This window comes from Brassica napus, chromosome A10, assembly GCF_020379485.1.
Source record: "Brassica napus cultivar Da-Ae chromosome A10, Da-Ae, whole genome shotgun sequence".
Taxonomy (NCBI): Eukaryota; Viridiplantae; Streptophyta; class Magnoliopsida; order Brassicales; family Brassicaceae; genus Brassica; species Brassica napus.
The window spans coordinates 18,513,408-18,538,409 of record NC_063443.1 but is presented as its reverse complement, the minus strand read 5'-3'; the positions used below and the strand labels follow the sequence as shown (position 1 = coordinate 18,538,409).

Below are 25,002 nucleotides of genomic sequence, written 5' to 3'. Positions count from 1 at the left end.
AATTAAAATAGAGAGACCCCACTGCAGTGGTTGGTTTGGTAATTATCTCTCCATACAAAACTCACACTTTACTCTTTTAATCGTTAAAAGTCTTGTAGATGGGTAATCTTCTTTAACTCTAACACAATTAACCTAATCTTTTGGTTAATGCTTTTGGATAACTTTTATATTAATTTTGATTTAGCCAAATATAAGCATCAAAGCCTAAATTTGGTTATATTTTCGCTTTAAAATTTTAATAACATTCATTGAAATATTCGTTGAGATCGATCACAAACCCTTTTCTTGTTTTGCATGGTGCATGATGCAAAGAAAAGTAAAAGCAATATATTCTTTAATTTCTATTGTCTTTTGTCTCTTAAAGAACAAATTAAAGAGGCAAAAAATGGGATGCTTTTGCTTTCCCCCCTCCTTTGTTTGCGGTGTCTTTGCTTTTATTTTTCTTTTTACATAGTTAATTTTGAATTTGAATCAGCTTTTCTTATATATAAATAAAAAGAATAAAAACCATTATGTTTACTTAACAATGGATTCAAACCAACTAATCATTGATTCCTTTAGCTTATTTGAGCTTTCACTTTCTCTTTTAACTCTGTCTCTACCACATGAAAACAAACTTAACACAAGAAACTCATTACTCTCTTTCTCTGATGGAGTAAGTAAACCAAAAAAGCTTAACCATGACTTCTTCTCACACCACCTTGGCCTTCTTCTTCCTCTTCTTGGTTTTGGTTTCAGCTGATTTAGCATCAGACGAACAAGCCCTTCTCAGCTTTGCATCATCAGTCCCACACCCACCAAAACTCAACTGGAACAAGAACCTCTCTCTCTGCTCCTCATGGATAGGCATCACATGTGAACCCTTCAACCTCACCAGCCGCGTTGTAGCTGTCCGTCTTCCAGGAGTTGGTCTCTACGGCTCGATCCCTCCAGCCACATTAGGCAAACTAAACGCTCTCAAAGTCCTTAGCCTCAGATCCAACTCTCTCTTTGGATCTTTGCCTTCTGATATCCTCTCACTCCCTTCTCTTCAGTACCTTTATCTCCAACACAACAACTTATCCGGCCAACTCACTGATTCCTTGCCGTCCACGCAGCTTCTTGTCTTGGACTTGTCTTACAACTCTTTCTCCGGTAACATTCCTTCCACTCTCCGGAACTTGTCTCAGATCACTGTTCTGTACCTTCAAAACAACTCTTTTGACGGTCATATTGATTCTCTTGATAACCCTAGTTTAAAGGTTGTAAACTTGAGCTATAATAACTTGAGTGGACACATCCCTGAGAGTCTTAAGAACTCTCCAGAAGATTCTTTCGTCGGAAACTCATTACTATGTGGCCCACCTCTCTCTCCATGTTCCTCTACTTCAATATTGCCAAGACCTTTGACAGAGAATCTCCATCCTATTCAGAAGAGACAGAGTAAAGCTTACATAATCGCTATCGTAGTAGGATGCTCTGTGGCCGTTCTTCTCCTCGGAGTCCTGTTCTTGGTTTGTCTGATGAAAAGGACGAAGAGAGAGAAGCAAGGCGGTGAAGGAGGGCGACTACAGATAGGTGGAGTGAACAGCAAGAAACCAGAGTTGGCTTTTGGGAGCGGAGTTCAAGATCCAGAGAAGAACAAACTCTTCTTCTTCGAGAGATGCAACCATAACTTCGACTTAGAGGATCTTTTGAAAGCTTCTGCTGAAGTTCTCGGTAAAGGAAGTTTCGGTACAGCTTACAAGGCCGTGCTTGAGGACACAACTGCTGTTGTTGTGAAACGTTTGAGAGAAGTCGTGGCGAGCAAGAAAGAATTCGAACAGCAACTAGAAGTAGTTGGTAAGATCAACCAGCATCAGAACTTTGTGCCTCTCCTCGCTTATTACTACTCGAAAGACGAGAAACTTTTGGTTTACAAGTACATGACGAGAGGAAGCTTGTTTGGTATCATACATGGTGAGTCGTAAAACCCTAATTTTCTTTTTTTTTGTAATCTGAAGCTTGTAGGTCACGTAAAAGATTTTTTTTTTTCAGGAAACAGAGGAGGAGACAGAGGAGTGGATTGGGAAACGAGGATGAAGATAGCGAGAGGGACTTCAAAAGCAATCTCTTACCTACACTCGTTGAAGTTCGTTCACGGAGACATCAAATCCTCAAACATACTTCTCACAGACGACCTCGAGCCGTGTCTCTCCGACACGTGTCTAGTCACGCTCTTCAACCTCCCGACTTACACGCCGCGAACCATCGGTTACAACGCTCCAGAGGTGATCGAGACGAAGAGAGTCAGCCAGAGATCAGACGTTTACAGCTTCGGCGTGGTGATTCTCGAAATGTTAACCGGGAAGACGCCTTTGACTCAGCCTGGTCTCGAGGACGAGCGCGTGGTCATCGACCTTCCGAGATGGGTTCGGTCTGTGGTGAGAGAGGAGTGGACTGCTGAGGTTTTCGACGTCGAGCTCTTGAAGTATCAGAACATCGAAGAAGAAATGGTTCAGATGCTTCAGCTTGCGTTGGCTTGTGTGGCAAGGAATCCAGAGTCGAGGCCGAAGATGGATGAGGTTGCGAGGATGATTGAAGATGTGAGGAGAAGTGATCAGTCTCAGCAGAACAGAACATCATCAGAGGCTACTTCGAATGTCTCTGAATGATTCAGAAACAAAAAGACTATGTTTCTAGAACTATATGTCTCTTTGATCAATTGCACTTTTGCGTCTTATTGAATGGTGTTGCTATGCATCTGTTTCTCTTTGATTTGAAATAATGTCACTTTGTAACGTCGTTTCATTAAACTTGAAGTAACTAGAGTGAAATATTCTACACATATAAGTATGTCACCACTACGCGCTGAGCTTGAAACTTAAAGCACATGTTTTGATTAGCTTTCAATTTAAGAAAATTTCTATTCCAATGTAACACAAAGTGTAAAACAGCTTTTTTGTTTGAATTAATTTAACATTCTTTCAAAAAAAAAAAAAACTGCACGGAGAGAGATAGAGATGAAGGATGCAGAAGTTGAGTGTGAGAAAAGACGAGCTCTCGAGCTGCAAATGCATGTGGTTGATTTGGAATCTCAGCTCTCTGACTCCACTCTCAAATTTGAAACTCTAGTGACTGAGCTTGAGGTGAGTTTGTTAGAGAAGCAGACTTTCTTGGAAGCTAAGGTCAAAGATTTTGACAACCACAAGGTGAGATACGACATGTTAGTGGCGGAGAAAGATGGAGTTTGTGGCGAAGTAGACAATCTAAAAGCAGAGATGAGATCAAGAGACATCGATTTCAAGCAGATGGAGGAGCAACTTAACCAGCTGGTCTCTAGGCAGACCGGGCTTGTGTCTGAATCAGGAACTGACAAGAACACAGTGGAAGAGCTAGACAGCTTTGTTTCTCGTTGGATCATTACAAAACCGGATACAGACAGCTTATGCGGTTCCTTTCGAACAAATAACAAGCAAGTCATGGTCGTGTGAGTTGGACTGAATGCTCTCTCATTTGCTCATTCGTTACATTGATGATGTCATTGTGTTTCTTCTCTTGTGTATAAGAATTGCAATTTATTAAGAAATCTAAGCTGAAAATGCATTAATATATGTGTGCGTGCATTTATGTATTCTGAGGTATCTACAGGATTTTTTTCTGTGTAGACTAGGGAGTCTTCTAATAAGTTAATGTCATAATGACGTAAAGCCTAAGTAATTAAAAGCCTTGAGAAGAAAAAGTCAAAAGGCCAAACACAAACCTAATCCTCCAATATCTCAATTCTGGTTGACTCTCTCAAATGCAGGAGTTCAAGTTAATGTGAAATGACCACAAAAAGGTTTTTGAATCATTTCACAAGGACTGAATTATTATGGACATTTGTTACTGATTTATATATTTTCTTCTTCTTTTTGTTTTTTGATATATATATATATATTCACATTAAATTAATGAAATATTTACATCAGTTAAAAGGTGAAACGAAAATAAAAATAAAAATGGAACCAATAAGGTATATGACAAAACAAAGTTGAAAGAGTCTCGTTTTGAATTTTTTTGCTTGTTGGTCAAATATTATTTTATTTTATTTATTGTAATAAGATATGAGTATTACTGTATCAGGATTCGTCATGGTCTGCATGACTTTGTTTCTAACTTATAAAAAAAAAAAAAAAAAATGTCCAAATTACAAGTTCGAGAGGGTCCATTGCTTCTTCTTTTTTTTTGTCTCACCGTGTAACGATGTATATGCTTGAGTGCGTAATTATGCATCCGCATGCAAATATATTTATATATCAATTAGCATATATATATATATAAGCTGTAATATATATATAGAATAGCCTTTTGACGTCAAAAAAAAATAAAAAAAATATATAAGCTGTAAAATGTAAATGTGATTGCATGTGTGAAACTGGACTTTGCAAGACTGCTGGCGACAAACTTTATTAGTTAGATACACCAGGTAATCAAATTTAAAGATATCTTTTTACAAAAAAATAATAATTTAAAGATAGCTAGAGAAAAAGGTTAGTATGGGGCCCTTCATATTTCACTTTATTTGCATTTTATTCTGCAAGCACTTTTATTGGGTTTTTTTTTATCCAAAAACTTTTATTGGTTTCTTAATTGACGTGTTAGACAAAAATATATTCCCTCCGTTTTTTAATATAAGTCGTTTTAGAAAAAAAATTTTGTTCCAAATTATATATCGTTTTCGGTTTTCTATGCAACATTTATTAATAATTAATGTTGTCTGACCAATGATAATATATCTTTTATTTTTTTATTGGTTGAATTGTGGTTAGGTAAATAATTAATGATGTTTTTGTTTCGAAAATATAAAAAACTAATGAATTTCTTAATCTATGTGTATAACTTTAAAACGATTTATATTAAAAAATGAAGGGAGTATTATCAAAACATGTTTTCAATATAAAATAAACTATTCTTAAATAATAATTATTGTACATGTCTTGAGTTTTAGGTAATAGCAGCAATTTGCGATAAAAAGTAATAATACTAGCTGTCCCAATTATTAGAGTCAATACAAAAATGCAATTTGTGAAGTTTTTCTTTCTTTTTGAATGGTACTGAGCTTTGATTTGATTTGTTTTTTGAGAATATATCCGCATAGACATTGGATTGCGCAGAGAAAACAAATATTGAAACCTCACAAAATAGGAGGACACCACAACAAAGGTTGACTTCTTAGGAATCACAAAGCCAAAACGAGTGTCTATAAAGTAGCAACTAGACAGCACAAAACGATAAAAGACCGAGTCTGTCGACCATTAACCTTATATGTAAATAAATAATCCTTAAAAAATTCGAGTTAATAGCCCCTTAAAACTTATGTTCATTAATCACTTGTCATTATTCACTGTAATACTAGATGATAGGAAGAAGCATGTAGGGAAGGGATAGACTTCTCTTTCCAACATAAATGAAGCAGGCGCCGACGTTAGCAACAATGCCATTGCATTTTTTTTTGTCTGAATGCCATCCCATTTATTAACTCTCCCCTTTATCCATGTAGTAGTATTAGGTGAAGAAAACCATTTATTACTCTTTTCGCTATCTTCTTCACTTCTTCTCTCTTCTGCTTCTTCTAATCAAAGCTCTGTCTTAGATGCTTGCAACAACTTACAACTAAGCCAGTTTTTTTTTTTCTTCTATAAAGAACCAACAAATGGGTTTTGTTTAATGGGGTTGTGCTTTGTCAAGGAACGAGTCGTGGCTGTTTTTTTCTTTTACGAGTCTGTTGACTTGGTTATAATAGAATTATTACTACACCATACATTTTAGAGAAGAGAAAAAAAAAAAACTTTCTAGACACGGAAAGGGAGAGACTTTTCTCAAAGGAGAGAAAGAAACAGAACATCCCAAAAGTTCAAAAACCTCTCCAAGGATTTTGCTTTCTTTTTTTTGTCTCTCTTCTTTCTCTACTTCGCCCCCACGACAAGAAATTCTCCTCTCTGTCTCTCTCTATATATATCTCTCCCTCACCATTTCTATTCTCTCCCTCTCTCTCTATACAATCTTAACCTTCTCTCGAGTTACAAGAGCTGTTTCTTTGATTCATCAATGATTTCTTGACATCTTTTGCTTTCTTTGTCTATCTCACTCATTTTTCATTCCAACCTGGATCCGTAAACCCACTCAGTTTATGCTTCTTTCTCTTTCTCCTCTTCATCAGAGTTTAAAAATCATACCGCGTTGACCTTTATCTTCTGGTCTCCGCTCAAGTTTCTGTTTAAAGAATTTCACAAAGTTTCCATCTTTTACCTTTGTTCTTGTCCCTCTCCCTCTCTCTCTCATCAAGTTGAGATTCAATGGCGAGCAAGTCTGGTCAGAGAGTCCGGTTGGTTAAATGCCCCAAGTGCTTAAAGATTCTTCAGGAAGACGAAGATGTTCCTGTTTACCAGTGTGGTGGCTGTTCTGCCATCCTCCAAGGTCATTGCTTTCCATCTGTTTGGATTCCCTTAGGTTTATCTTGTATTGTCTGAGCTCAGACCACTTGTCTGTTTACGGTTTCTCTCTTCTCAGTTATTGAACTTGTTTGGTTGTTGCCTTCTTTGATTCCAGCTAAAAGACGGACCATTGCTCCAAACACTACACCAAGTGCAGGAGAGGCAGAGGGTGCTCACGCCAGTGAGCCTGAAACCAACAATGCGTCCATCAGCTCAGAGCAGGACACGGTTCTTCCACCAACCACAGGTCGTTCATCAGGTCAAGTTGATGAGAAGGCTAGCGATGGATCCTTGGAGTCTACTGAGAAGCAGCCCGGTGACTCTATTGGAGAGGAGGGGAATGAAAACCAACTCCAAGAACACTCACCTAGTGATTCTGACAAGAACGAAAGTGAAGACAACTCCAGCAGATTCAAGTCTGATGTAAAACCCGTAGCAGAAGCTATGGGAGAGGGGACTAGCTCAGGAAGCTCGAATGCTGGTCATGTGGTGGATGCAAGAACGAGTAATTCGTCTTCTCCGGTTGAAGAGGAGCAAAACGAAGATGATTACTTTTTCAACCGTCACAGGGAGTCAACAGATGATCTTCCTGCAAACAAGACTCCTTCAACCTATGATGGGAGTGAGTCTTCCTCTGACGAAAGAGAAGAACTTCTAGATGAAAACGAACAATGGAAAGCTCTCCAGGAAATAAGCTCAGTCAAATTCCAAATGCAGAGATACCCTGAGAATTTGAAAGAGCAAAGAAGAGGTAGTTCCTCCTCATCCACTTTCTATGAGAAGAGGCCGTCCAATGTAACTCCAACCACATACATGGAACGGTATCAGAACAGGTCTCTGCAACTCGAGGGACCAGGAGGACGCCTTGGAAGACAAGGGAGGAGACATGTGACAGAACAACTTCGGCCTAACTTGCCTCTCTATCCGAGAGAACCATACAACACACGCGTAAGCCCTTCATATCCATCGCAAGATGAGTTTGATGGCTATTCACGTGCACACTCGCTTCAAAGGCCTTCATACGAGAGTGTTGTTAACCATATGTATCACAACAGCACGAGGGCAAGAGGTCGAGGCCAAGGAAGTAGGTTCTCAGGAGAGATGACCAATGATAGAAGAAACCATCCCGGTTGGTATTCAGGTTCTTACAGTTCATACCCTGCAAGTCCACAGAGGCCACCAATGGAACAACCACCTGCGTATTATCCGAGAAGATGGAGCCACGAGATAGTCTCTGATGCGGAGGATCATCAGCGTTATAGACATGCCGGCCACCACCACCATGACATACAAGCCCGTCGTTTAAAAGAGAGACAACAACGTGTGGCCAAGCGTCATATCCGTCCAACAGCAGGTGGGGCCCCTTTCGTTAGCTGTTACAAATGTTCAGAGAGCCTACAGCTTCCTGTAGACTTTCTCATCTTCAAGAGGAAGTATCATCTCCTCAGATGCGGCAGATGCACCACTGTTCTCAGATTCTCACTTCAGTCCAGAACTCATTTAGTTCCAGCAGTAAAACGTGACATAAACGCTAACAGGAGTAGCAATACAACATCAGAATCTCCCAGAGACAAAGCTCCTTCCAGAAAACCAGAGAAGCTGAGCTCATCTGCTCAAGAAGAGGAGGTGCCTCTAGCTAGAGGCTCTCCGCTTCATCGGCTAATGGGATACTCTACTGTAAGCCAAGTGTTTAAAGCCTCTCAGCGTCCTCCTTCTCTGTAGATTTTGCCATTGGTTTATCATTCTTTTTCTCACATCTGTGTATACTTAAAAGATTTATTTATGCACTTCTGTTTAAAGTAGAGAAACCATAACATTTGTGCAAATTATACACACAAGATATTGTAGATAATTATGTAGTATTTGTAACAATATTGAGTTGGCTTTATCAATCTACTATAACTATACCACTTGTACATAAGAATGAAGTATTATCAGTATGTATCTTAGTTAAAGCTGTCATTGTATCGGTTCTTCCTCCTGTTGGATACGACAGAGATTCGCTGATCCTGCAGCATGTTCATGTTTGGGGCTAATAGTCTTGTGTACCGATCGAAATACAGAAGCTGCTTCATTAGAAGTGCAAACTCCCTCGGGAACTTCAGCCCATATGATTCACTAACCCGCACCTACACAAAAAGAAAGAAAACTTGTTTTTCATCTGAATGCAATCCTAAAACAGCTACGTCTAGTTAGTGCTTTACCAGGTCAAGGAAAAGAGCATTCATCTGTCTCTCATCGACAGCCACGTTAGCAGCAACAGCAGTTCTGCCTGAACCTGTAGCTACTACAATCTCTGTATCTAGTTCCTGCAAGAAAAGAGATTCACTTATCTGATATCACCATAAGATTAGTGGCATCTGGCATAGTTTTTCTTCTTTTTTTTTTAAACTACAGTGATTCCTCTAAACAATGTAACTGGCTAAAGAGGGATCATCTTTAATTTAAGCTTTTTACTCCAAAAACTGCTAAAGAGTAAATATGCTTGCCTGAATAGTAGAGAACATTTTTTCCAAGTCCCTTGCAAAAGCTTTGGCATCAACATCTATATTTGTGGCACCCATTTGAATCAAAGCTGAGGCCATGGATTCATATTCTTCAGTTGCAATGGACGCTAAAAATACTTCCATGGCAGCCCATGTTTTTGGTGATATCCGACCAACAATGCCTGAAAATATATGTGAATACAAATAAACAAATAGCCACATGTAAAGAAATGTTGCAGCAATTAGGCTGGAGAGAGTATGATTTTACCAAAATCAAGAAACCCAATCCGGCCATCACGCAAGAGCCATAAGTTCCCTGCATGTACATCAGCATGGAAACTTTCACAAGAAAGTAAACTTCCAAACCTGCATGTTTACCGCCAAGTTCATCTCACTAACTGCTACTGTTAACTTAAGAGGAGCTAATCTTATTTTTCAACTGTGAATTTTTCAAAGATCTTACCACACATTAAGGGCAGTAATAAGGCTGTTTTCCGGACTGGAAACAAGTGCACTTATAGAATCTAGATCAGTAAGAGGAACTCCGTATAGCCTCTCCATTGTAAGTACCCGCCGGCTGCTGCAGTGCTTATACACTCTTGGAGCAGTAGCTTGTCCTGACAACCCCATGGTTTCAAGATATCTCTTGAACGATTCAATGTTTTTAGCCTCCTTGTTGAAATCTACTTCTTCAAGCATTGACTCACGAATGTCCTTGACAATACCAACCTATCAATACGATATATTGTTAGAGAGTAAATTAGCAAACTAAGAGAAGAGGAGTGGTGTGGTGTTTCTCTACAGCTAATTGAGAGAGTTTACCAGTGAAGTACGGCTGAACTCAGGACTAAGGAACTCAAATATACGCGCAACAACGTAGATAAAGTTCAAATCTGCCACTAAAAAATCTTCTATTCCAGGCTTCAAGACCTTAATCACAACATCCTCTTGGGAGCCTCGAAGCCTTGCACCATGGACCTGGTCATGATGAGATGAGTAATGAACAAAATGAATAACCGTTCAATTTAAGCGGAAGTAGAAGAAGAACACACTTGTGCTATTGAGGCTGATGCAAGTGGTGCAGGGTCAACATATTCGTACACGCTTTCAATGGGCCTCCCAAGCTCCTCTTGCAAGATTTTGCGAATTTCTTCAAACGGTACAGGAGGAGCTTTGTCGAAGCAGTTCTGAAACTCGTCCACGTATTCTTGTGGGAACAAAGTTGGCGCAGATGCTATAAACTACGAATTCAAAAGATTGTTAAATGGGAAATTAAATTGAGAAAGAACAATACGATACCTAAGCTTACATGACATCATCATAGGATACATAGCTATAATGAATTACCTGCCCCAGCTTAATGTAAGTAGCTCCCATGCGTTCAAAGAGTTTCCTCAAATATAGAGGAGAGAGTAGACCAAGCTGCATTTCAGTTGGTAATGAACCAGACACTCTTGTAGACTGTCACCAGAAGAAACATAACTTCAGATCACAGGAAATGTATGCAATTGAAACATATTTGGGTTCCAAGAAAAAGAGTTACTTTAGAGAGATCATTTAGCCACTCTCCTCCAACGCCTAAAAAGGCTTGAACACCTTGGACAAGGCGTAACGCACCACGTGGACCAGTGTTAATCGATGTCTGAACAATATCCTCAACTAGTTTAGGTAAGTTCTCTATCCTACCTGCAATCAAAAAGCACATGGATATCAAAGCACAGCCTTCAAACTAGTAGAGAGTTCAATGAGAAACAGAAGTAGTAAAATTTCAAATACTTTGAAGGCGAGAAGTGAAAAGGTCTTGGCTTTGTGAATACTGAGCCGAGATAACAAAACCCTTCAAGTTTCTTCTGCCTCCGATCATCTTCTTCGACCTTGCTGCTCTCGCAACAGTAACCTGCGAAACGAAAGTATAATCGAGATTCAGCAGAGATAGTAATGGCGTTTGACAATTTTAAGCTCTACCTGAGATTGGTGGAGAAGTGGTAACTGCGTCACACGGAAAGCTGAGACCGCCATCGCTAGCTAGTCGCCGGAGATCGAGGCAGTAGAGACGAACAGCTCCGATCAAAGCTTTCCAATGAACAACAGCTCAAACGACACCGTTTGCCACAGCTAATAGAAGAGGGAGGAGAGAGTGAAGAGGAACACTCCACGTGGAGACGTTTAATAAGAAGTACAAGTTTCCGGTTCAATTCGATCTCCGGTTTATATTTCAATCCTTTTAAACCGAACCGTTGACACACATCATTTACATAAATACCCTTACCAAATTTAGAAATAAATAAACTATTTAAACCTTAAACCTCTCTTTGATCAAAAAAAAGAAAAAAACTCTAAACCTCTCTGTGTCGCCGTCGTCGCTACGGGTGAGTCTCTCCTTCTGTTTTCTTCGCTTTCTTCCATAAAGTCGTCGTCTTTCCATCTGGGTTTGTGCTTCTTGTTCTAAAAAAATTGGGTTCTTTGATTCAGAATCGTTCAGAACTTAAATTTGAGCTAGAGAAAGAGAGAGATTAGTGAGTAATGGCCATTGACGAAGGGAAGCTTCAAGAAGAAGAAGAAGCATCATCTGTTACTCGTTTCCATAAGATAATATTGGGTTGGGACTATAAACAGCTTGCAAAAGAGAATGAGGTGGATAAGCAACTCTCCCACTTTTCTTGTGTTGTGTTTCTCTTTTTATATGTTATCTAATTGGAACCTTTTCTATGTAATCAACAGAGAAAAAACAGGAAGGATTCTAAAGGGAAGTTGAGTGTTGTTAAGAGTACTTATAAAGATGCTGATGATTACTTTGAGACCTATGAGCCTTTGCTCTTTGAGGAAGTCAAAGCTCAAATCTTGCAGAATCAAGATGCTGAAGAAGGTTTTGATCCTTCTTCTTACTGTAACTTTTGTCCATCCATTGTGTAGTGGGTTTGGTTGTGGAATTGAGTTTTCTGTCGTTTTTCTTTTAGCATCGGTGTGTAAGATGAGATTGGTAATGGAGTGCAGCGAGGCAGATGGGTTTCACATTCTGCTAGTCACTTACGAACACGAGGAAGAAGAGTATCTTGCTCCAAATGATCTTTTATTGCTATCTATTGAAGAGGTACATTTACTACTCTGATGCTCCTCCTCCTTGTTTTAATTTCTTGTATAAAAGCCATTGTAAATGTTGTGATGTTAACTTTTTTTTCAGGTTAAAGGGAGTTCGTTTCCTTCATCTTATGGGTTTGCTGTAGTGGAAAACCGTCAAAATAATCTTCTTCGTCTTCGGATGTATCTAGCTGAAGAAGTAGTGCAGATTACCAAAAATACTAAATACTCTAGAACAGAGCCATTTATACAATCTCTCTCAAATATGCGTTCTCTTATTACATCATCCGCAAGCCTTTTAGACAAAAGGGTGTTCAGTTTAAAGGTCAGTTGCTATGACACATCAAGAACTTTGTCTAGTTAACAACATGAATTGAATTATACACCTCAATTATGTTTAGGTTCCTGTTGTGCTGTGTGCTAGCTTGGCTCTCGTTTTTTCTTTATTTTACTCCTGTAAGACTAGTTAGAATCTGAAACTCTTACGGCTGTTCTTTTTATATAGCGTCTTTCATGGTATTGATTTATATTTTATATTGCAGTTATGTAGTTTGTCAACCATTATTCGGGAATATATAGCACTACGATCAATCAGTTCGCTTCCTTTCAAGGATTTGATCTTCACTGCAACAGAGAAGTCTTGTGGTTCTGGAGATGACGCCTGGAAAATATCTGCACCTCTTCATGAATTCTTTACCGAGAATCTTAATAAATCTCAAAAGGAGGCAATTGATGTAAGTCCTTGCCTTGTAATTTATTTTCCTTCCCCTAAACACAAATTTTATGTTCTTTGTCTTCAATGTTTTTTCAGGTTGGTCTATCAAGAAGATCCTTTGTCTTGATACAGGTTGGCTTCTTCATTCATCCTGTTACTTTAACCTTTTCATGCTAAGATCCCATACTTGTTTACTGAGCTATCAAGTTAGAATTGTTCAGCACTCAGTGTCTTTCTCTTTGACTCCCAAGATTGTTTTTAAAAGGAATGTAGATGAGTAGAAGTCAACATGGATATAGCAGAGTTGCATTTCAAATTTTATTGACAAGCAGATGAATTGAACTAGTATACATTGTCTGATTCGAATACTAATGACTCGATCTTTGTTTAGGGTCCTCCAGGAACTGGGAAAACTCAAACAATTCTCAGCATTCTTGGTGCCATTATGCATGCCACTCCAGCACGAGTTCAATCTAAGTACGATTTGTTCACATGCTATCCTCCTGATGTTCGCATAAACTTTTGTAGTTCTGATGTCGGTTCCATATATTATAACCATGCATCTCATTTTGGTGTTTTTCATAACAGGGAGCGTGGACTAAAGCGTCGATTTCAGATGACCATTGAGGAGAAGTATGTTTTTTTTCCTCTTAAACATTCATCTCTCTTGGTGAACTTATCTCAGTAATCCTATTTGTCTGCAGAGACAATCACTGGGCACAAGCTTCTCCTTGGATGTTGAATGTCAACCCACGAGATGCTATCATGCCTGAAGATGGTGATGATGGTTTTTTCCCGACCTCAGGAAATGATATGGTGAGTGAGAAGATTTTATTTTGAATACACATTTGTAATATAACCGTGCGCTTATATTGTTCTCTTTTGATGTTCAGAAACCGGAGGTGGTTGATTCTAACCGGAAGTATAGGAAACGTGTACTTGTCTGCGCTCCATCAAACTCTGCACTTGATGAGATTGTTCTGCGTCTTCTCACTACGGGTATGTGTTTTTGTTTCATTATTTGAAAAGTTGGTGTTGGTCTTATGTGTTATGGTTTCAGGTCTTCGTGACGAAAACGCACAGACGTACACACCCAAAATCGTACGGATTGGTGTCAGGGCACATCACTCCGTCATGTCAGTATCGCTGGATCACCTCGTATGTATCTAGATAAGCTTTTACACTTTCATTGCCTTTCTCCTGAGTTAGATTCTGAGGAATATTCTTTTGCAGGTGGCACAAAAGCGTGGCTCAGCGATTGATAAACAAAAACAAGGAAACACAGGAAGTGATGTAGATAGCATCCGGACTTCAATTTTGGACGAGGCTGCAATTGTATGGAGAATTAATTAACCCTCCCTCCTCGTATTCTCATGTAACTTTTTTTTTTTCTGAATATTCACTTGTGTTTATTCTTGCACTTTCAGGTGTTTGCTACTCTTAGCTTCAGTGGGTCACCACTTCTGGCTAAATCAAACCGTGGTTTCGACGTCGTTATCATAGATGAAGCTGCACAAGCTGTAAGCCCCTGTACTAATCAAATGCGAAAGATGCTAATGCTTATATCTCTTCGGACTTATGAAATGTACTCTCGTGTGCTCTTGTGCAGGTTGAGCCGGCAACTCTTATCCCCTTGGCCACTAAGTGCAAACAAGTATTTCTGGTAACAGTCCATAACATTACCCTTCACGTTTCAAACTTGAAAAATTAAAAAAAAAAAGTTGTATCTTGAAGCTGTACATGTGACCGGCTAGTTGCAAACACCATTAGTTTATGAGTTGATTATTTATATGATAACTTAAGTAACTTGGATAACCATTGAGTTACATTTATCAGGTTGGTGATCCAAAACAACTCCCCGCTACTGTAATTTCAACTGTTGCTCAAGATTGTGGGTAAGTACTTTAAAACCAGTTCATCACCGTCCAAACTTTATCTGTTTATATATTGACTTGATTATGCCTTTCCTTTTGGTCAATGAAGCTACGGTACAAGCATGTTCGAGAGACTTCAAAAGGCTGGCTATCCAGTGAACATGTTGAAAACCCAATACCGAATGCATCCAGAGGTATCTAACCATCCCCTCCAACATAGATTCTAACTGAATATCTGACTTTTGTCTGAAAATTATTAGATAAGGAGCTTTCCATCAAAGGAATTCTATGGAGAGGCACTGGAAGATGGAGCTGACATTGAAGCACAGACGACTCGTGACTGGCATAAATACCGTTGCTTTGGTCCGTTTTGCTTTTTTGATATACACGAAGGGAGAGAGTCACAACATCCAGGAGCTACTGGCTCCCGGGTTAATCTGGACGAGGTGGAGTTTGTTCTTCTCATGTACCACAGACTTGTTACAATGTACCCAGAGCTCAAGTCAAGCTCGCAGATAGCTATTATATCGCCTTATAACTACCAAGTGAAAACTCTCAAAGATCGGTTCAAGGAGATGTTTGGTTCAGAGTCGGACAAACTGGTTGATATCAACACTGTCGATGGGTTCCAGGTCATATGATTATTCTTTTACTCTTTTTTGTGCTCTAAACCATGATTCTTAAACTCAAGATTGTTCCATTTGTCTTTTTATTAAAGGGAAGGGAGAAGGATGTTGCAATATTTTCATGTGTTAGAGCTAACGATAAAGGAGAAATTGGGTTTCTATCTAACTCTCATAGGATGAACGTGGGGATTACTCGAGCTAAATCTTCTGTTTTGGTAAAGACTTGAAACATAAAAGTTCATAGAATATGTTTTTTTATTCTTTATCTCTCACTGATCCATTCTCTATTGCAATCAGGTTGTTGGTTCAGCTGCAACATTAAAGAGTGATCCACTCTGGAAAAACCTTGTAGAAAGTGCTGAGAAGAGAAACCGATTCTTCAAGGTATCGAGGCCAATGAATGATTTCTTCAGCGAGGAGAATCTGGAGACGATGAAAGTGTGGGAGAAAGATATGGAGATTCCTGATGCACTAGGGTTTGAAGATGAAGCTCCTCCACTTGCAGCAAACTACGTTGGAAATTATGATAACGACTTTGGAGATGGTGGTGGTGATGAAGATGATGCAGCCTTGGCTGAAGAAGACTAAACCCTTTAGTGATTTTGATCAATTAGGCTTTTATTAATTAATCTAATCTAATATGTATCCATCCATTACTAAGAAAAGTTTATATATGGACATAGAGAATATTCTTATTTTATAAACATCTCTAAATTTGAGATTATATTTGTTTTATTAGTTTCTTATATATTTTAGCAGATGCATTCAAGCTGAAAGATCAGAGAATTGAGTATTAACTTGAGCTTTATCCGGTTTATTTCGGTTTAGCCAGTTCATATTCAGTTCCAGAAGATGATCTTGAGGTGCGAGTTAAATAATTGAGATATGATCACACAGTCGTGTCTGAGTTTTGAACAAAAAAAAATTACTTGGATAATGTCTGAAAAGATGGTCAAAGGAGGTCGGCGAAAGAATCTGGACATACGTGCCATAAGAACAAGCGTGGAGAATCTCGAAAACTCTATTACTCATCGCCGCTCCCACACGTGTAACGAATGACGTGTGTTATTGCGTCACGTTTGTACCTTATATAAACCACCAAGAGACCAGACCTCAAGCTTTCAACTTAAGAAAAACAATGGAAGCTATGTCTCAATCCTGCATGACGATCATCACAACAAGCCTATCTCCTACAACTCATCAAATCCTAGCTCCGGTCAAGGCAATCCCACACCTTAACGCCAGGAAGCAGAAGCCCTTTGCTGCTGCTAGGTGCGTGGCTTCAGGCTCGGGTTATGCAGCGGCAGTGGAGCCAATTACACCGGAGGAAGAGGAAGACCTGACTCAGAGAAGAAGTATATGTGGCGGAGAAGCAAACAGAGGAATGTGGGAGCTTCTGGAATGCCTTGAGAAGGAAGCTATCATGGGGGGTGATGATGGGAGAGACCCTAAAGATTACAACAGGAGAGCAAAGATCTTTGACAAGAGTTCTAAAATATTCAAGAACATCAAAGAACAGAGAGATGATCACTCTCCAGAGTAAAACAAAATTTGTTGTTTAATTTGTGTTAAAATGTCACTAGTGTTTTGATTCTTTATTGTAACACGGACTTAATAATGAACAATAGTTCAAGAAAAAAACTTAATGATGAACATTTTGTTCAGAATATTCAATCAGAAATACTTAATTTCTTGCGGTCCAGACAGTAAAACCTGCAAAACCCATAAACCGCAACCGGTCTGAACCGTAACACCCACGAATATATGAGCAACTTTTTATGTGTCTAACTAAGCCCACTACGTTATAGATATAATTGGACCTGGCCCATGGGCTAAGGCCCGAATTATATGTGGGCAATACAATAAATAATTTTCGGACAGGAAACACAACATACGTTGACTTCCATCTGTGTCCGTACGAAATCAAAGCCGCCCAAGAAGCTCCGCACGCTTTATTATTTTGTCCGCTATGGACCCCACGTCACTAGCGGTTGAAACGTCACCGTTCGAATATACGACGCCGTTTTGGCGTCCCACTTCAGCTTCTTCTTCCTCTTCTTTGAGTCTTTTCACTTGATCCCTCTGAAAAAAACTTAATTGTCTCCTCAAAGATTCCTTCTTTGTATCACTGGAACCAAATCGTATAAACTGATCCTTCTTTACCTGCTCAGTTATTTAGGGTTTTGATTTTAGGGTTTCAGATCATTTGATTCCATGTCGGGAAAAGGTCTCTCTCCGGCGTCCTTCTCCGCGCCGCCGATGACCGTCCAAGATGCCGACCCGTTACGTTTCCGGGTCGGCGAACAGGACCCTAAAACCCGCGAATTCGCCGCCTTTATCGGCGACCAACACCGTTACTTCGCGGCGGCAGCCGCCGCCGCCGCCGCGTCTGCGAACCCTCACCCTCATCTCGAGTTCCGTCAGAGTTTCTACTCGGAGAGCGGAAACCCTAACGACAGTGGTGGATCAGACGGGGAGGAGGTGGAAGAAGAAGACGAAGAGGATGATGACGTGGACGGAAACGAAGGCGATGGTATGAACAAAGACGTTGGTGAAGATGGAGGAGCTGGTAAGAGAAAAATTTCTTTTTTTTAGTTCGAAAAGTTTCTACCTTTGAGATAATTGTAAATGCCTTTGCAGTGGTGGGGATTGAGCAAGACAACGCAGCTTACTACTCGCAGCAGTTTAAGGCTATGGAAGCGAGTTTTGTTTCTAGGCATGAGGAATCGTCATCAGTCGCTGCGGAGAATGGGTGTGACGTTAGCGGCAGAAGAGACGCTTCCTCTTCTTCTTTGAGCAATTCGATCGAGTCTTTGAGGACCATCTTGTCTGATCCGTTAACGTAATGTTCTTTTGAAGTTAAAAAGTAAATTAGTTTGTTGTGAGTGTAGTAGTAGTCTTTAGACAAACTGCTTTTAGTGGTACCTCACCATTAATCTATAGCCTTTTTGGTTTGTCTCTTTGCAGAGGGGCTTTGATGTCTGATGCTATGATTTTGCCTTGCGGACATACTTTTGGAGCTGGTGGAATAGAACAAGTTAAACAAATGGTACAGAGTCTTATGCCTTTCTTTCTTTTACTCTCTGCTATATACTCATGGAATCTGTTTTTTTTTGTTGTGTTCTCTTAGAAAGCTTGCTGCACTTGTTCGCAGCCAGTCTCAGAAGACTCCATAACCCCAAATCTCAGTGAGTCAAATTATTCATGTTTCATGCGATTTGAATGTCTCGGAGAATTTATTTTCTATTTACGCAGCTCTGCGAGTTGCAGTACAAGCATTCTGCCGAGAAGAGAAGTCACAGTCGAACCATTCATCTAAGCGAAAACGAGAAGGATTTGATCAAGTAAACTCAATACTACTCACTGAATCATATTGACCTGTCTCACGTTTTAATCACAAGAGATTTGTATTTCCATAAACGCAGGAGAGACGATCATTTGGTGACACGGCTTATACAAGTCGGTCAAGGAACAGAACCAATCATTTCCCTTTTGCTGTGGCAGATCGAGTTATAATAAAGGTCAATCCTGTCTTTCTTCTTCCTGTATCTTTCTCTAGCAAATGTATTTTCTTTAACCGTTGTAGTCAAACATCAAAGCAGGGAAACAAGAGGACACCACCTCGTTTTGTAGGAAGGGAAGCTGTTGTGACTACTCAATGCTTGAACGGCTGGTATAGTCTCTTTTGCTGCAAACTTTCTTCTAAACTTATATAGGTTTTTGCATAAATGTTTCTGTAACTTGGTTGTGTCATTGGTTTGCAGGTATGTGGTGAAAACACTAGACAATGCAGAGAGTGTTAAGCTTCAGTATCGTTCATTAGCCAAAGCCACAGAAGATGATCCATCAACCAAGGCAACACCAAGCAAGCTGGTCTCCAACTGGCTCTAAACAGACCTTCCTTGTGAAGAGACTACTTTCTGATAGTACGTTCTCTATGTAAGGACCAGAAACCTATCTACAGATCATAGATCACAGTCACATATTGTAAATTGCTCCATCTCATATGTTTGAAGAAAATAGGTTTTGGGGAAGAGCCAGGCTGAACATATCTGAATCATATGATATAATACATAGTTATTTTGCTCTCCATTTTGTTTTTAATATCCAAACAGAAAAAATTGCTGAAAAGATATTCAGATCATGATTCAGTACATACTAATCAACACAATTACTAGGGCTCTTCTTACTGTAGAACAAAATTGCAGAGAAAATAAATCTATAAAAGAAGAAAAGACAAGGGTGGTGTGAGCAATGCTCCTAGTGTTACAGATGCACATGGAAAGAATAACTCTGCTACGAAAGCTTACACAAGCAACTAAGAAAGGTTGTCAACTAAAATAAACTTGAATCAGAAACTGGTCAGAAGTTGAAAGGAGTTCAGGTACAGGCTATGTTCTCCTCTGATGCAAGAAAATTGCAGGTCGAATATATGGAGGCTGCGGCTGCTCTAACGGCTAAATCCTTATCTGAGATCAGTGCATCCGCAGCTCTGCAACACAGTTCAAACAGTCTGAACTGGGGAACAAGTAGTGTAGCAGAGTAATGAGATAAGCAAGTACTGAAATGGTCATACCTAGAGTACAGTGGCATTCCTAACTGTAAGAAGTTCTGACCAGAACTCAAGCTCAAGTGTTGCAGACCTTGGTCGCAGTGCGATTGCAGCTCTCTCACTTTATTTAACCAGCTCTCCTGAATTTTCAAGTTCCCAAACTCAAAATCAGACACTAACACAAAAGAGGATAAATGTGTGGTTAAGCTATTATCTCAGCTTCTTTACCAATTGTTTCTCTTCTTCTGATAGCGTTTGCTCGAGTTGTTTAAACAGCGCCATCCATCTGTTCTTGTGGTTATCCACCGTTGACGCCCTCGAAGCTCCATTGAAGAGTACACTTGGATCATTCTCCTGATCAGCTGGGAACTCTTTGCTTATTAAGAAAGGTAGCTCTGTCGTCACAACTGCTCGAACCCTCTTCTTGCTTCGGCGAAGAGCTGAAAAAAGAAACAAAGATAAATTTTCAAGAACAACAAGTATCATAGTTTTAGTTGCATCAATGATCTTAAACGAGTTCTTACCGGAAACACGGCATTTGATGTCCTGATGAAGCAGTTCCAACCACTGAGACGCCACTGTAGCCGCTGCAAATCAAAGATTAAGATCTATCTAAGCCACCTATGATAGTATAAAACCATCCACACTTGACTGAGAACATACCTTTGACAGTGAGAACACTATCACGGTTCAAACTCGCTGCGTCCTCGGTAGACAAGGAACTCGCATTCTCCGAGAACTTACTATTTTCTTCACCATCTGCGCATTTCTCATCGTAGTAGTTATCTTCTGGCATGCCATACTTGAATCCTTGGCTAAAATCAGATCTAGAGGCACCACCAGTGTTCACATCATCCGCAGCTGTAGTATTGTTAAGCCTCATCGAGTGGTGATGATAGTTTCTTCCAGAGTCTTTATCAGACTTGACAATGCTTTGGATGATGGAAAGCACTTGCTTCTTGTTCCTAACGTGGTTTATAATCCCAGGGTTGAGTTCATTGAGCAGTCCACTAGGAGCAGCTAGCCTAGCAAACCTGTTGTCAACTTCCTCCTTCCTTGCAATCTCAATCTTCCTCTTCTTCATCACCATCGCAGCATCATTATTAGTCTTGCTTTTGCGACCACGTTTCCTCGGAGCAGGTATCCCTCCATGAGAAGATGAGACGACACAGCTGCTTGACGTCGCACCGTGCGGGTTAGAAAGAAACCCGTTTTCCTTCATCGCTTTCCACAGCTTCATCGGATCATTTGCCTCAACAGGGACACTAGAACTCCCACACTCTGAGTAAGCATCCGTTGAACCAGGCTTATCGCTTCTCCTGGAGGAGCAAACCGTAGATAAATCATCATTCAAGCAGCTTGAAACCGATGATAACCCGCTTCTTTTCTGTGCCACGCATCCAACATCAATTCTCTTATCCGAAGAAGGCTTGACCTGTTGACCAAACACCTCACTACTCGCTCCTTCTTTAACAAAACTCTGAGAAAGTTTGCAAACTTGAGACTGTTCAGTGTCTTTAGGAGCATGACCAGTGTTACCTGTAGCATAGATGAATGTCACATTGTAACAATTCAAGTGTATACATTTTCAATTAGAAACCTTACCAAATGTAACAGTAAAATTACCTGAATTTCTAAATGTGTCAACGGGTCCAAAATGACTCAGCTTCTGTTTCTCATCCAATTCATTGCCTCCCATCTAAAACCCAAACCGTAAAACAATTAAATAGATCGAAACATTACAAAGACAAACAGAGAAGATCGGTCCGAAGAGAACCCCAGAAACAAAGAAAAGGAACCAAAGAACAAACCTTTAAGTCGGATCTGGTAATTAGCGAAAACCCACCACAAACACTGTCGTTTTCACCCATGGGGGAGTGGGTTTAAGATCTGATGGAGATCGGAACCCTACGAATTGGAGTGGGGAGAGAGAGGAGGAGAGGGAGAAGAAGAAGAGCGCGCGATGTGTGCGTAGTTTATAATAATCTCTCTGACAAAGAACGAACACACAAAATGTATTTATTTTTCCTTTTGGGTCTTAAGGTATTCAAATTCAAAACCAGTAGGCTCTTTCATGATTTGGAGGGAATCTTGGTTTGGGCCCTTTTAAAATTGAATCTTTTGTATTTTTGGGAATAGTGTGATTAAGAATCTGATATTTAAAAAATTTAATCAGATTTGGGATTTAATTACTTATTACATGTGTCAAAAAAATTATATGGAAGTTAGCAAAGAATCAGTTGTCTAATCTGTTGCAGATACCAACATATAAAAAATTATTCACTAAATCAGGAATTAAATATATATATATATATATATATATCAATGATATAATTTATAATCCATATCATTAGCAACATATTTGTGATTAATTAACTCATATGTAAGTATGATACACTATATTCTATGGTATTTACTTACCATAGACCATAGTATATCTTATCCTTTACATTGGTCAAAGGATATTTTATCTTATTAAAAATCACCTTCCTTAAGTCTATCTCCAAATTAACTTTGGGTTTAATGGCCAAGACAAACTATGGTAATCAAACAAAAAAAATTATTTTTTTGGGTAATCAAACAAAAGTTATTGTGTTACCTTTTCTTATTTTTTGTATTGTATGACCAGATCTGGATTGATGTGATTCCCCATGAACTTAACAATCTTGTGACAACAAGATGTACATATAAGTTCAAATAGAAAAACCAAGATGTACATATGGGTGGTATCATGGTAACATAAAACATAACAACGACACAGTAATATATAAATTGTAAGCAAAATGGACCGGTTAAACATGGTCTGAATCTATAAATAAATTTAAAAGTAATATATAAATTATGGTTTATAGATATAAATTTTTAGATATATCACTAAATTTAGAGCTTAATTATAATCTCAAAAAAAATGTCAAATATATATAAATAAAGCTATAAACTATTTAACTTTTTTCTGAACAACATAAAACTATTTTACTATATCGTTGAACATGCCACTAAGACTTTGTTGAACAGAGGCATGAATAATTTGAGACACATTGCACACTAGATTAAGACCATCTGCAATGGGAGTCCGTTAAGGATCCTTAGCTCCACATCCAATGTTTATCAGATTAAAAAACTATTATTTGAATAACATAATACAAGGATTGATCCTTACATAAAGAATTTAAGGATCAAATCCTTGTATACGTGGTGGCTATGACTTGTAAACATTTGACTTGTAAACATTTTTAAACTTGTATCAAACATAGACATTTTTAAACTCTATCACACTTATATTAAATGAAACCTATAGTTTTAAGAAGATAAACTTATACATAAGATAAGAAAAACTAATAGAAAATTTTTAGCTTATAATTTATATTTTTTAGAAAAAATTGAAATTGAAAAACTTATAGTTTTTAAACTTATACATTTTTAAACTTCTATTTTCTGGTATATTTATTTTTAATCATGCAATTAATAAAATTTCAATTTCAATTTAAAAAAAAATTATTTTTTTTATTTCTAAGAACTCCTAATTAGAAATCACCATTGGACATATTATTTTGACTAAAGTCCTTAACTATTCAAACAAAAAAAACAAAAAAAAATTAATATAATAATGATAAGGATCCAAGAAGGAGTCCACCATTGCGGATGCTCTAAGTTTCAATTATTCACACGATGAAACCGAAGAGGCTTCATTGTTAATTTCCAACGAGCCAACAATTTCTAAGCTGAGACTCAGCCGTCTCCCTAAAACTCGAAACCTTAGCTAAGCAGAAATGGGTACACTGCATGCTCAGACCTGACCCTGACCCAACCCGTGTAGTCTTTAGCAAATAACAAACCGGCCCACACTCCACTCCTTTCCCCTGCACCACCAATCCCCATGCACGCGTCCCATCGTCACCTTCAAAGCCACAACCGCAGTTTTCCTCATCCCCCGCTCCTAACTGCTCCACGAATATCATTCCATCCGGCATCTCCGCCTCTCCTCTCTTCCATCTCCCCTTCACCGCCGCCCACTCCTCCGCTTTCATCACCACCACCGTCCCCTTCTCCTCATCTCCGGCGTACAGATGGACCAACAAAGGCGCTTCACTTAAATTCTTCACGATCTCCGTCACAGATTCCTTCATCCACCTGTCCAGCTTCTCACGCGTCACCTCCACCTCTCTACGATCTCTCCCTCCGCTTCTTCTTCCTCCTCTCTGTTTCTCTATCTCCGATACCGCCTCCGCCATAGACGCCGAGATCGTTACGACGTTGATACGGCGATTACCATCGCGATTGATCGGAAACGAAGATGGAAGCGATCTCGCATTGTTATCGGACTCCAATATGCCACGGTGCACTAGATAAGTACCACCGTAACCTATTTTTGCATAGGCCATCTTTCTTCGGCGATGAGATAAGATTTCACGTCCAATAAAATTATATTAATTACAAAACCTAAGACTACAATTCGCCGGATTCGACTTATTAAATATTGTGAAAAGAAGATAGATTAACAATGAGTGTTTCGAGGCGAAGAAAAAATCCAGCGGTGGGATGAATGAATTGTAACGTAAGAAGATGACTTAAATAACGCCAAGGTTCATTATAACATGCTGACGAGGTGTAATCTGCTGTGGTTGTGTCCAGGTGCACTGTGATTTAAGTATTTGTTTTACTGGTTGTTAATCATTGCATGGGAGTATTATAAAGAAGAAAATCACGGTTGCACGATAGGAAGTCCGTAGTGGATTGTCTCATTAAGACAGTGGAACGATGTCAATGATTAAAGACCTTTAATGAAATAACGGCGTTTTTTTTAAATTTCAGACAGATCACTATCGGAGTATTTCGTTTGATTTAAGCCGTAGGATTGTAATAAAACGCCCCACAGAGACTCGATCGAACGGTGGCCACGACCCACGAGACGTAGAAATCTATAGGCACGTGGGAATGTAGTTTGGGTGCGTGGCGGTCTCAGAGTAACACGCAGCAGTCGTCTGCTTAACTACGTGGATGTCATGCTTCACACATGTTTGCCATGTCAGCTAATCATATCCACGTTGGAATCAACAATACTTTTATTTTTAAGCCATCTGAGCTGGATAAACAAACAATATATCAAATATATGATTTTTAAATTATGGACACTCCTATTATAGAGGCATATTAAGCAAAGAAAGAAAGAAATACAATCTTTATTTCCCAATTTTAATTAATTTCATACCTTTTATTTGATTATTCAACATGTCATT

The 25,002-nt window shown here is 39.1% G+C and overlaps 8 protein-coding genes across 9 annotated transcripts; 5 read left to right on the top strand and 3 right to left on the bottom strand.

Moving 5' to 3' along the window:
* The first annotated feature begins 559 nt into the window (after positions 1-559).
* Positions 560-2,806, top strand: LOC106418980 (probable leucine-rich repeat receptor-like protein kinase At5g05160). The gene is made up of 2 exons (XM_013859720.3): positions 560-1,938; positions 2,017-2,806. Exons 1-2 carry the CDS (start codon positions 681-683, stop codon positions 2,631-2,633), a joined length of 1,875 nt encoding a protein of 624 aa, XP_013715174.2. The 5' UTR covers positions 560-680; the 3' UTR covers positions 2,634-2,806.
* A 2,648-nt stretch (positions 2,807-5,454) lies between these two features.
* Positions 5,455-8,339, top strand: BNAA10G25190D (protein ENHANCED DISEASE RESISTANCE 4). Its single transcript, XM_013860180.3, has 2 exons — positions 5,455-6,417; positions 6,550-8,339. The coding sequence occupies exons 1-2, from the start codon at positions 6,297-6,299 to the stop codon at positions 8,154-8,156; spliced, it is 1,728 nt and encodes a 575-aa protein (XP_013715634.2). The 5' UTR covers positions 5,455-6,296; the 3' UTR covers positions 8,157-8,339.
* LOC106419401 (uncharacterized aarF domain-containing protein kinase At5g05200, chloroplastic-like) lies at positions 8,197-11,074 on the bottom strand. Its single transcript, XM_013860181.3, has 11 exons — positions 10,886-11,074; positions 10,697-10,817; positions 10,464-10,606; positions 10,268-10,381; positions 9,973-10,161; positions 9,743-9,898; positions 9,384-9,649; positions 9,189-9,286; positions 8,924-9,102; positions 8,639-8,743; positions 8,197-8,563 (listed from the first exon to the last, which is right to left on the bottom strand). Exons 1-11 carry the CDS (start codon positions 10,937-10,939, stop codon positions 8,381-8,383), a joined length of 1,608 nt encoding a protein of 535 aa, XP_013715635.2. The 5' UTR covers positions 10,940-11,074; the 3' UTR covers positions 8,197-8,380.
* Positions 11,075-11,227: 153 nt separating this feature from the next.
* LOC106419085 (probable helicase MAGATAMA 3) lies at positions 11,228-15,948 on the top strand. Its single transcript, XM_013859845.3, has 20 exons — positions 11,228-11,289; positions 11,393-11,554; positions 11,642-11,786; positions 11,878-12,011; positions 12,102-12,323; positions 12,541-12,732; positions 12,810-12,845; positions 13,105-13,190; positions 13,302-13,346; positions 13,418-13,529; positions 13,607-13,712; positions 13,774-13,871; positions 13,947-14,048; positions 14,141-14,233; positions 14,323-14,376; positions 14,550-14,608; positions 14,697-14,781; positions 14,848-15,219; positions 15,306-15,428; positions 15,511-15,948. The coding sequence occupies exons 2-20, from the start codon at positions 11,444-11,446 to the stop codon at positions 15,799-15,801; spliced, it is 2,466 nt and encodes an 821-aa protein (XP_013715299.2). The 5' UTR covers positions 11,228-11,289; positions 11,393-11,443; the 3' UTR covers positions 15,802-15,948.
* Positions 15,949-16,326: 378 nt separating this feature from the next.
* On the top strand, positions 16,327-16,880 carry LOC106419209. Its single transcript, XM_013859969.3, has one exon. The coding sequence runs from the start codon at positions 16,352-16,354 to the stop codon at positions 16,754-16,756; it is 405 nt and encodes a 134-aa protein (XP_013715423.1). The 5' UTR covers positions 16,327-16,351; the 3' UTR covers positions 16,757-16,880.
* Positions 16,881-17,266: 386 nt separating this feature from the next.
* Positions 17,267-19,303, top strand: LOC106419006 (U-box domain-containing protein 62). Its single transcript, XM_013859749.3, has 8 exons — positions 17,267-17,782; positions 17,854-18,055; positions 18,181-18,262; positions 18,344-18,401; positions 18,469-18,557; positions 18,639-18,734; positions 18,816-18,886; positions 18,978-19,303. The coding sequence occupies exons 1-8, from the start codon at positions 17,428-17,430 to the stop codon at positions 19,102-19,104; spliced, it is 1,080 nt and encodes a 359-aa protein (XP_013715203.2). The 5' UTR covers positions 17,267-17,427; the 3' UTR covers positions 19,105-19,303.
* Positions 19,304-19,415: 112 nt separating this feature from the next.
* Positions 19,416-23,020, bottom strand: LOC106419005. Of its 2 annotated transcripts, XM_048742605.1 has the most exons (8): positions 22,365-23,020; positions 21,577-21,755; positions 21,392-21,464; positions 20,429-21,304; positions 20,290-20,352; positions 19,994-20,205; positions 19,790-19,905; positions 19,416-19,705 (listed from the first exon to the last, which is right to left on the bottom strand). In XM_048742605.1, exons 2-8 carry the CDS (start codon positions 21,634-21,636, stop codon positions 19,594-19,596), a joined length of 1,512 nt encoding a protein of 503 aa, XP_048598562.1. In that variant the 5' UTR covers positions 21,637-21,755; positions 22,365-23,020; the 3' UTR covers positions 19,416-19,593. The 2 variants fall into 2 exon arrangements, with proteins under 2 accessions (XP_048598562.1, XP_013715202.2); XM_013859748.3 differs by having other exon boundaries at positions 21,577-23,020.
* Positions 23,021-23,248: 228 nt separating this feature from the next.
* On the bottom strand, positions 23,249-24,404 carry LOC106419168. Its single transcript, XM_048742606.1, has one exon. It carries the CDS (start codon positions 24,145-24,147, stop codon positions 23,458-23,460), a length of 690 nt encoding a protein of 229 aa, XP_048598563.1. The 5' UTR covers positions 24,148-24,404; the 3' UTR covers positions 23,249-23,457.
* Between the last annotated feature and the right edge of the window lie 598 nt (positions 24,405-25,002).

Excerpts from the sequence above, each read along its gene's own strand:
- LOC106418980 (XM_013859720.3), top strand. The coding sequence starts at position 681 with ATGACTTCTTCTCACACCACCTTGGCCTTCTTCTTCCTCTTCTTGGTT. Across the intron at positions 1,939-2,016 it reads CTTGTTTGGTATCATACATG|GAAACAGAGGAGGAGACAGA; the intron begins GTGAGTCGTAAA and ends TTTTTTTTTCAG.
- BNAA10G25190D (XM_013860180.3), top strand. The coding sequence starts at position 6,297 with ATGGCGAGCAAGTCTGGTCAGAGAGTCCGGTTGGTTAAATGCCCCAAG. Across the intron at positions 6,418-6,549 it reads CTGTTCTGCCATCCTCCAAG|CTAAAAGACGGACCATTGCT; the intron begins GTCATTGCTTTC and ends CTTTGATTCCAG.
- LOC106419401 (XM_013860181.3), bottom strand. The coding sequence starts at position 10,939 with ATGGCGGTCTCAGCTTTCCGTGTGACGCAGTTACCACTTCTCCACCAA. Across the intron at positions 10,818-10,885 it reads CACTTCTCCACCAATCTCAG|GTTACTGTTGCGAGAGCAGC; the intron begins GTAGAGCTTAAA and ends TTCGTTTCGCAG. Across the intron at positions 10,382-10,463 it reads GGCTAAATGATCTCTCTAAA|TCTACAAGAGTGTCTGGTTC; the intron begins GTAACTCTTTTT and ends TTCTGGTGACAG.
- LOC106419085 (XM_013859845.3), top strand. The coding sequence starts at position 11,444 with ATGGCCATTGACGAAGGGAAGCTTCAAGAAGAAGAAGAAGCATCATCT. Across the intron at positions 13,191-13,301 it reads CCAGCACGAGTTCAATCTAA|GGAGCGTGGACTAAAGCGTC; the intron begins GTACGATTTGTT and ends TTTTCATAACAG. Across the intron at positions 13,347-13,417 it reads CAGATGACCATTGAGGAGAA|AGACAATCACTGGGCACAAG; the intron begins GTATGTTTTTTT and ends ATTTGTCTGCAG.
- LOC106419209 (XM_013859969.3), top strand. The coding sequence starts at position 16,352 with ATGGAAGCTATGTCTCAATCCTGCATGACGATCATCACAACAAGCCTA.
- LOC106419006 (XM_013859749.3), top strand. The coding sequence starts at position 17,428 with ATGTCGGGAAAAGGTCTCTCTCCGGCGTCCTTCTCCGCGCCGCCGATG. Across the intron at positions 18,056-18,180 it reads ATCTTGTCTGATCCGTTAAC|AGGGGCTTTGATGTCTGATG; the intron begins GTAATGTTCTTT and ends GTCTCTTTGCAG. Across the intron at positions 18,402-18,468 it reads CTCCATAACCCCAAATCTCA|CTCTGCGAGTTGCAGTACAA; the intron begins GTGAGTCAAATT and ends CTATTTACGCAG.
- LOC106419005 (XM_013859748.3), bottom strand. The coding sequence starts at position 21,636 with ATGGGTGAAAACGACAGTGTTTGTGGTGGGTTTTCGCTAATTACCAGA. Across the intron at positions 20,353-20,428 it reads TAGTGTTCTCACTGTCAAAG|CGGCTACAGTGGCGTCTCAG; the intron begins GTATGTTCTCAG and ends TTTGATTTGCAG. Across the intron at positions 19,906-19,993 it reads CAGAAGAAGAGAAACAATTG|GAGAGCTGGTTAAATAAAGT; the intron begins GTAAAGAAGCTG and ends TTGAAAATTCAG.
- LOC106419168 (XM_048742606.1), bottom strand. The coding sequence starts at position 24,147 with ATGGCCTATGCAAAAATAGGTTACGGTGGTACTTATCTAGTGCACCGT.